Genomic DNA, 9,724 nt, shown 5'->3' with positions numbered 1-9,724 from the left:
CAAACAAGTCGATACATAAATAAATAAAGCCGTTTTTTTATATATATATATTCACGCCTCCATTTCATCTTCTAGTGTTCAAAATTGAGGCGGAACTCAAGACAAACACTGCTATTTCCGACCGGAGTCGTTTCAAGTACGTCCCGTTTTTCTGCAGAGAGCTTCTTAAACAGTAAAGCAAAGTTTGGCAGAGCAGTTCGTTTTTGTGCGGCGTGGTGGACCTGTGCCCGTTCTCATTTTTCTGACTTGGTAAGAAAAACACTGAACTCCGAAGATTAACGTAACATTACTTAGATTTTTGTTGTTTTCCGTTTTTGCTCGTCGTCCATTCCATAGCTTGCATGTACTGTAGCTTTGTGTTCAAACATAAAGCTACATGCAATAATTAGACAGAAATTTGTTTGTTATTGTTGGTTCTTCATGTGCAAATAATATTGGTGTTACTTGCGTCAAACGCTTTGTTTACTGCAGGATTTTTATTTATTTATATTGAACAAATACATATGATCAATAAACATACAGTAGTGAAAACAGAGGGACATTACATATAGAAGAAGAGAAAAGAGAATTTCAAGTAGAAATATTAATATTAACCTCCATTATATACAAATAAGTCTAGGATAAATTGAAAAAAAGTATGTCTAAAAATGCAAGTAATTATTCTTCTGCAAACACTATAGATATATTAGTAATAATAATATAAATAGTCCGTGTTCACAAGCATCAACCAGTTTAAAAATAAATACAAAATTAAAGGAATTAACAAAAAAGTTTCTTCCTTTCTTCTATGTTACTATTACCACCAGATTATTATTGTTATTTTACTGTTATAATCTTTTTTTTTTTAAATATTTTTTTTATTATTTATTTGCAGCCATATGACACAGATTATGAAAAAGTGGTAAGCTTATTATTTTGTTCCTGGTTCTGTATGCACTGTATGTTTTCTCTTGTCCTACTGGTTACTTGTTTTTAAAAACCAGCGTGAAATAAAATAAAATAAATGAATGAAATGTTTCTCCTCCTCACTGTGTCTCTTCAGGGATGTCTCAGGACAGTCTGCATGGCAAGTGGACCGTCTCCAGCAGCGACGACGACGATGAAGTTCTTCCTCCTTCGGGAACCGCAACACCAAAGTCCCGTCGACCAGCCGAGTCCAGTCACGTCTCCAGCGGGTCTCCCTCTCCGGTACCAGGACCAGCTCCCCCGGAGGTGAAAGCAGAACCGGACAGCGCCCCTGTGTCCGCTCTCGCTGTTGGTTCTGAGGCCAGACAGTCGGCAGCGAGGAACCAGAGGAACCCAGTCAAGTTCCAAACCAGCCCGTCGCTGAGCGGGAAGCGGAAGAAAGAGCCCTCGGACGGCTCCGGCTGGGCTCTCTCAGACAGCGACGACGAAGACGACGCAGAAGGGAAAAGGAACAGCCGGAGTAAGCTGCCGAACCGGGCGGCGCCAAACGGCGAGGCGAAAAAGCCGAAGAAGGAGAGCGAGCGTCCGCCAAGTCCCCACGGCCGACTCTACTACACAGACGAGCCGGACGACTTCTTTGAGGCGTCCTTTCCCTGCCTTAATGACACCTACAGATTCTACCTGAACAAAGTCACAGGGCTGGACAGGAAGTTCAACAGCGGAGCGCTGCACATCAGAGGTGAGGCTGCTGAGAGCAAATCTGACAGGAAGGAGTTCACTCATCATTCCTCTAGCTGCCTCATTGTGTGGCTGCTGGCTCGACTGAATCAGAGTTAGAAAAGTAAAACCTATAACCTTGTTTCTATTCCTTCGGTCAAACTTTTTCTCTCCAGTTGCAGTCGCAGGGCTGAACGATACGGGTGAAAATCTTATCGTGATATCAGCGTTTTATATCAGTCGATAATTATTTATTAGATTTTTTTGTTTGCAATATCTGAAATACCGCCAAACCGGTGTCGCGGCTTTTCTTGTTTTATTCCGAGTTTTCTCTCCAAGCTGTTTTTTTGTTTATTATTATTATTATTATTATTATTATTATTATTAAGCAGTTGTGAGGTTGTTGCTATGCAACAAAATAGTAAGTAAGTTAGTTGATGCCACCAACCTAGCTTAGCTGGTTGAGCAGCTAAAGCCTATCCAAGCTTACATCTCCCAGAATCCTGTGCAGCTCTGGACCTGGGTTCAGTGAATATTATATCAAATTTATTGTCCATTGATGTTTATCACGTGTCTGTCACAAAATATGTTACGGATTAATTGTCAACGGATTATTACTATTCTTTATCATCTATAAATACATCAGTCCTTATGAGGTGAGTAAAGAGCATATATGGATTAAGCAGGATTAACTAAATTTATACTTCTTCCTACCTCCTTTTCAAACAAAAATAACATTTATATTAAGCTATTTGAATTGTGAATGTGCATACGTTTGAAACTAAACGAATAAACCAAACTACATAATGTAGAAAACCATGTAACGTTTTCCATCTACTTTGCATTTATGTGCTGTTTTCTGTTGGCCAATCACATAAAATCACAAAACAATAATCTGGTCGTAACATGGGAAAACTTTAAGGGTCTGAATATTTCTCCACTATATACAGTCCCTTATTTATCTAACAAATATAACATCCTTTCTGCAGACATCCTGTCCCCATTATTCGGGACCCTGAAAGAGTCTGTCCAGGTGAGTAACTCATTTGTTTATGATGCAATTTAGACTTTTCTTTTTTTAAATGAAAATTTGGTTTACTTAATTCACCAAAGCTTTTTCTTGTTTAATAAATTTCCAGGCTTTACCATACCTCTGCTCTTGTCTTTTGTAGTTCAACTACTGTTTCGATATTCCCTGGATGGTGAAGCAGTTCCCATCAGAGTTCAGGTAACTTCCACTTCTTATTTGTCTCATCAACATATTCAGGTTTAATTCTTTTTTTAGAGTGTTTCATGAAGCCCACATTCTACTTAGGATATGATTAATGAGCAAATACAAGCTCTTGGTTGAAAATTAGCCCGTTTTCTTTTTGGGTTTTTTTTTGGCAATTGTTTATCTAGTAAAAAGTGATGTGTTATTTGCAGCTGTGATTTTACGGCTCTGTTTTGGTTTTCAGACGTTGTCCGGTTCTGATCGTCCATGGAGACAAGCGGGAGGCCAAGGCACGGCTCCTTCAGCAGGGCCAGCCTTTCCCACACGTTCGCTTCTGCCAGGTACGAACCCCGCAGCGACGCCAGCGGCCGTAGAGACAGATTTCTGAGTGACGTCTTCATCTTAAGGTGAAAATTGTTCATGTTTCAGGCTAAACTGGACATTGCTTTTGGAACTCACCACACGTAAGAATCTCTCTCTTCCTGCATGGCTTTTTTAAATAGATCCAGTCCAATTCTCTCTAAACCTTTTTGCAAACTTGGCCCAAAAACAGGTCAAGTTTTGATGAAGACCAATTTAAAAAAAAAAAATTAAAAATAGGACATTTTATTTTATTGTGTTTTTTGTGTTATTTTTACCCACTCCACAATAAACTTAGTTCAGGTAAATACAAAAATCCTATACTAATTCTACAGGGAATTAAAAGTTTCAGTTTCTTGGTCATGGCTGTGAGCAGGATGGATCTCCTGCTGTGGATTGTGCTGTAAAATGGGGCAGCAGATTGAACACGTGGAAAAAATAATAATCAACATTTTCAACAACAAATTAAGGAATATTTTTATTTTTTATATATTTCTTTTCAGATTTTTTTTTCTCAAAATCCTGGGATGTTTGTGGTTATACTTGCTATAAGATTAAAGGCAAAATAACCAGGTTAAAAAAAAGGAGGCATGCTATGTGTTTCACCTACGATATGAGAGAATTTTAATCTGTGTGTGAATATCTCACCCTGAAAAATTAAATAAAAACCTTCCCATCCATATCAACTCCTGCAGCTGTCGGAGCAAATCATTGCCGTTGCTGTTTGGACTCCACTGGTCTGGTGTTGGTTGAGATTTGAAACGAAACTTTTGTAAACTTCCGCGTTTTTATCGTGCAGGAAGATGATGCTGCTGTGGTATGAGGAAGGCTTCAGAGTCATCATCCTCACCTCCAACCTCATCAGAGCGGACTGGTATCAGAAGACGCAAGGGTAGGTGTTTTAGGGGTTGTTGGGAAGGAAAGATCTTGGTTAACATTTATTAAGTTTGCTGCTAAATCTGTTTTGTTTTTTGTTTGGTTGGGTTTTTTTGGGCCTTAGGATGTGGATGAGTCCTCTGTTTCCACGGTTACCAGAGGGGAGCAGCGAGAGTTCAGGGGAGTCGCCCACCTTCTTCAAGCGGGACCTGCTGGAGTACCTGGCGTCGTACCGCGCACCAGAACTGGACGAGTGGATCCAGCGGATCAAAGAGCACGACCTGTCAGAGACCAGGTAAAGCCGCGCGGAGGGATGAATGTTTTGATCCACAGCAGGGTTTTTACTGTAAGATGATGCTGCAGTCGATGGCGGGGCAGAAACGTTCCTCTCTCATTCTGTTTTCAGAGTTTATTTGGTCGCCTCCATGCCAGGGAGATACGTCGGCGCAGACATGGAGCGCTGGGGCCACCTGAGGCTCAGGAAGGTGGAGACTGTCCTCCCTTTCTTCTGCTACATCCCACTAACCTCCTCTCACACCCCACCCTACTTTGATTTAGTGTATCTTTTTTTAGCTGTTTACTCCCACATTTTTTCGCCCAACAAGCCTTTGGTTTCCTTTGTTCTTCTTCTTTTTCCCCCCGTTAGCTGCTGTATGATCACACAAATCCAATTCCAGACGAGGAACAGTGGCCTGTGATTGGCCAGTTCTCCAGCATCGGCTCCATGGGGATGGATAAGACCAAATGGCTGTCGGGGGAATTTCAGCGCACACTGACCACACTCGGAAAATCCTCCCTCCGATCAGACCCTCCCGTTCATTTGGTTCGTTCCTGAAGTGTTAACTCTTCTGTTTAATGTTAAAAAGGCTTTAAAAAAAAAAAAAAAAAAAAAGTTTATCTGATCCTACATACATGAAGGTCAGCTTTAAATTTCTTTAGGAATAATTCGATGTGATGCCACTTTGCAGCTCTATCCGTCAGTAGAAGATGTGAGGACGAGTTTGGAAGGTTACCCAGGTGAGTCCTTTCCTGTGAAATGTTGAAACATTGATGTGATGCTTAAACTAGATGGAGTTGAGATTCGTTCTTTAAAAAAAAAATGTAGCATTTTGTGTAAAATGAGAAAATAAATGTTCTGCTCGCACTTTGAAGTTCTGGATATTTTTCATTTTATTTCTTGCCATGGTACAGATTAGTGTCAGATTTCTTGATTAGTCATAAATGATGTCACTGCAGTATGCTTGTTGCAATAAGCAATGACTCAATTAATTGCACGATAAATTGAAATGAGCTCAATAATTTCCATTTTTCATGATTAATATTTTTTTTGAAAGACAGTTTTGTTTATGGAGACGTCATGATTCTATTGTTTTTGGTTGTCATGCTTTATTTTGGATATTTAAAATATCTTCCACCTCCAGCATTAAGAATTCTTTAAAAATAATAAAGTTTAATGGTCTTTAATAACTTGCATTGTTATTATGCCTTTATCAATATTTTACTTGAAAATGGTCTCAAAGCAGCATAAAATAGTATTGTTTCAGTGTCTATGTTTGACGTGGGTTTCTGACGGACGGATCCTCATGTTTTGTTTCCAGCTGGAGGTTCTCTTCCTTACAGCATCCAGACGGCTCAGAAACAGATCTGGCTCCATTCCTACTTCCAGTAAGCCGACTTCTCCTGGTGCAAGCTCACAGCTGTCAGTCATTTCTGGTGAACTAATATGGATTTGACTCATTTTTTATTTTTATTCTCCGTTTTTGGTGATCACAACAGTCTCACATCAGACTAAGGGTGTTTCCACACCTGATAGTCCGGTAGACTCTGTTCGATTGGGGATCAAAATGATGACGTTTGACACAGTGCAGTGTGAAAGCAAACCAGAGCAGCTGAAAATGTAACAAACGATTTAAACAAATTGAAAAGCTTGTTCACCTCCTCGCCTATGGTGGCGCTGCACCCAGAACAACAGAAGGAAACGAAACGACACAAAAACCTCAAAAGAAGAACAGCACATCTTCCTTCTTCACAAAATGTAAACTAAAATGGAGAGGCATCAGGTGTTACCGTTTGTAGGATTTCTCTTTTTTTTAAAGACCATGAGTCATTTCTTCTTGTAACTTGAGACTCATGCACTTCTTTTGGCTCTATTCACCCAGAATGCACTGCTCTACCGTCCACTTCCTCCTTTTGGAGCTCTCTCCGGTCCGCTTTGTGTCCACATATACATTTAACCCGCACCAGAGTTCACTTCAACCGTACCGAAAACAGAGTTTGTTTGCGCATTCACACCCCCCTAAATAAACTGGACTTTCTAGTCAAACAAACTACATTTCAATTAAAGTTCAAGTAAATAAAAAAAATGAAACTAAATATTCTTTTTGTGCTTTAAAAAGCTCATATTTCTGGTAACAAGCTGTGCGCCTTTCTTTTCTCTGATTCCAACATTGAAATCTTATAATTCTGTGTGTGTGTGTGTGTGTGTTGTTCTGTAGCTGCTGGAAGGCGAGGAGGACAGGGAGGACTCACGCCATGCCACACATCAAGACGTACATGAGGGTTTCACCGGATTCCACTCAGCTCCTCTGGTTCCTCGTCACCAGGTGCGTGTGCAGATCTGCAGGCTCACGCCGCCGCCGCCGCTCCTCGTTTTCATTACCTCTGATCAGATATGCATGGATCCACGTTTTGCATCGATCTGTCCCCTCTTGCGTGACCGTATGGACGTGTGCTGCAGTGCCAACCTGTCCAAGGCGGCATGGGGAGGCATGGAGAAGAACAACACGCAGATAATGGTGCGTTCCTATGAGCTGGGGGTCCTCTACGTTCCGTCAGCGTTCGTAAGTAGGAATAAAGAACAGCTTTAATCCACCATGATAATCCTGCTGTGCAAATGATAAATAGAGTGCAGAGAAGCCACGTTACATGGAGTTAACTCCAGGTTGTGTTTTTACAGAGCATGAAGACATTCCCCATCGATACCAATCCATTTCCTGCCTCCTCCTCATCTACACTTGGATTCCCGGTGCCCTTTGACCTTCCGCCTACCAGCTACTCGCCAACAGGTACAGATATTTGCTCTGGGTGTATTAACAAAATTTTGTAACTGCATGCGAAAAGTGTTTTGAACAGACATACTGTCTCTAATTCCAACATTAATGGGTTTTGATATTGGCCATATTGGCTTTCCACTCAGGGTGGCAGAGTCGGTGGGGCGCAAAAATGGTTAAAAAAATAAATAGTCATTTGGGCCCTGAAGGACTTTTCTGTTGCTTTTTTCCATATACAGTCAGCTGGCGTGGGCGCCCCCGTGTGGTGAACAAATTATATGTCAAAGGTGGTTGATGATGCTGAAGTTGGTGTCTGATTTGAAATCCATGATTTAGTTCTATATTAATGGACTACTTCTATTTAAAGAGTCTGGGCTTTATTTGACCTTTTTAAGGTACATTTATGAAAACACAATTAAAGATTTGTGAATCCTTTAACTTTGCAAACATGTATTGTAGGGGTGCAGCAATATATCAGCCCCAATTTGCTTCATTTTGTGAGATGGCGATATCGGTTATATGAGAAACCGATTTTATTCACTGATCATATCTATCTGTACGAAGGTCTGAAAATCATTCACTATTCGTTTTTGCTCTGCCGTGAGAGAGATCTCACCTACTGGCCCGCCCACCAGCTGACATCTGCACATGTGTGGTTAACAATAGTCACCCCACTGTTGTCAGCGTTACGACTTTTCAGACAAAACAATCTGTGTTTTTTTTAAAGATGGGTAATCAGAGAGAAAAATGCAATCGGTGCACCCCTAAAGCAGCGATTTCTTCATCAAAACACACACAAAAATTTTTTTTTTGTGGTTTCTTTAGATAAACTTTAAACTAATCAAACATAGTCCAAACTCTGTAGTCACTACAAATGTTTTCAAACTCTATGTTGAATTTGTATGCATGCACATGAGAGGAGACCTCTAATAAAAGCAGGAATTGCTGCGCTCTTCAGTTTTCTCACTGTAGTGAATGTTATCTTCAATCTAGACAGCAGCATACAATTAAACTAATATGTGAGCATATTAAAAACAATCTAAGACAAACAGTGCAACTTGGGATAACGTTTGGTTTTATAAGTCAAAGTTGTTGTTTCACAACATGTTCTCATCTACTTTTCCCTCTGTTCTCTGCAGACCAGCCATGGATCTGGAATATCCCATACAGCCAGGAACCGGACACTCACGGCAACATCTGGGTCCCCTCTTAGAAACTGTCAGCCGACTCTGTAGCCATTAGTGAAATTAAGCTATTTTTATACTGTACTGTAGACAATTTTCAATAAATAAATTACACCGCTTTCACTGCCTAGTTGTGTTGTTAAATGTTGTGATGAGATTTATGTTTGAAAGGACATAAGTAATGATTTTATATCAATATAGTATTGTATTTCATTACTTAAATAAATTTAAAAAAAAGAATCCAGTTAATGTGAGGCTGAATCCAGGTGAATTTCATTGTATGAATGTTCAGGTTGTTTTTGCTTCTGAAAGTTTTACGTTACATAAAGCATTGTTTTCCATTTGTAGAAGCCACACTTCATGCATTCTCCAGATTTTATGATCATCTCTTTTGACCATGTGTTGTTCCCCGAAATTAATGCTTTTCTCCTTAGTTGTTGTTTTCCGGCCTCCTTAGTGGCATTCTGGAGTTAAAAACAGCTGCCGCAACAGAAGACACAGAGGAGTTCAGCTCCCTTTTTCACGAGAGTCCCAGTCAAAACGGGTAACCACCCAGTTAAGGAGACGGTAATGAAACGCAGACAGATCATCTGACTTTATTGCAATAATTAGAATACCAGACAAACTGGGCAATGGAGTTGGCAGATGGTTCTGTTGGTGAGGTTTCACGCTCGACAGCCGTTTTATCCTTTCCTGCAGCGAGTCGATTTTAAATGTGCTAGGTTCCTTTAGAAGCAAACGATTAACAAATCTGTGCTGAATTACTTCCAAATTACACCATTTCCTGTGTACTCACTCTTTTTGTCATTAAGTTGATTTTGAAGGAAGCGTATTGAGATCTTTTATATGGGCATGTTACCACAAAAAAAAAAGCTGTATTCAGTTTTTGTATGTCTTACAATAAAGACATACAGTCTATATTGTCACAATATAGACATACACTATATTGTGGAGTACAATATAGTGTTACAATATAGTGCGACACACTATATTGCAATCATTGCTTCCAATATCACTGATGCAGTAGATTGTTATCTTTGAAGTGTGATGTATTGATGCTCGCTTCATGCCAATATATAAGTTGGATGGATTTGATGTAAGGGCAATGAAATAATTTATTCTTAACTTGCGGATGGTGGGACATTGAATAAAAAGATAATTAGACAAGATGTTTAAATGGCAAAAAAAATTAAATTAAATAAATTTAATTTGATAGTAATATCTCAGTTATGTGTTTTCCAAATACTATGCAGGTGTAGTTTTACTGAAGTTCGCTAAGTGATAACTCGGTGAAATATATTTACATACTTTACTTCCTGAAGGGAAAAAAAATCAGGAGATATCTATACTGAATATTAAAAACAAAAAACTTTTTTGCGGTACTGATCACCTTGTCCATAATAAACTACCCGCCGTAT

General features: G+C 39.6%; 1 protein-coding gene across 2 annotated transcripts; it reads left to right on the top strand.

Annotated features, from left to right (window-relative positions):
- The first annotated feature begins 108 nt into the window (after nucleotides 1-108).
- On the top strand, nucleotides 109-8,433 carry tdp1 (tyrosyl-DNA phosphodiesterase 1). 2 transcript variants are annotated; one of them, XM_032561619.1, is made up of 16 exons: nucleotides 109-249; nucleotides 1,043-1,645; nucleotides 2,613-2,656; nucleotides 2,796-2,851; nucleotides 3,081-3,177; nucleotides 3,266-3,300; nucleotides 3,996-4,088; nucleotides 4,197-4,367; nucleotides 4,479-4,557; nucleotides 4,719-4,895; nucleotides 5,041-5,089; nucleotides 5,671-5,737; nucleotides 6,568-6,675; nucleotides 6,810-6,867; nucleotides 7,029-7,137; nucleotides 8,262-8,433. In XM_032561619.1, the coding sequence occupies exons 2-16, from the start codon at nucleotides 1,045-1,047 to the stop codon at nucleotides 8,333-8,335; spliced, it is 1,818 nt and encodes a 605-aa protein (XP_032417510.1). In that variant the 5' UTR covers nucleotides 109-249; nucleotides 1,043-1,044; the 3' UTR covers nucleotides 8,336-8,433. The 2 variants fall into 2 exon arrangements, with proteins under 2 accessions (XP_032417510.1, XP_032417509.1); XM_032561618.1 differs by having other exon boundaries at nucleotides 6,810-6,912.
- The last annotated feature ends 1,291 nt before the right edge of the window (nucleotides 8,434-9,724 follow it).

This window comes from Xiphophorus hellerii, chromosome 4, assembly GCF_003331165.1.
Source record: "Xiphophorus hellerii strain 12219 chromosome 4, Xiphophorus_hellerii-4.1, whole genome shotgun sequence".
NCBI classification, from domain to species: Eukaryota; Metazoa; Chordata; class Actinopteri; order Cyprinodontiformes; family Poeciliidae; genus Xiphophorus; species Xiphophorus hellerii.
This window is presented reverse-complemented; position numbering and strand designations above follow the sequence as displayed.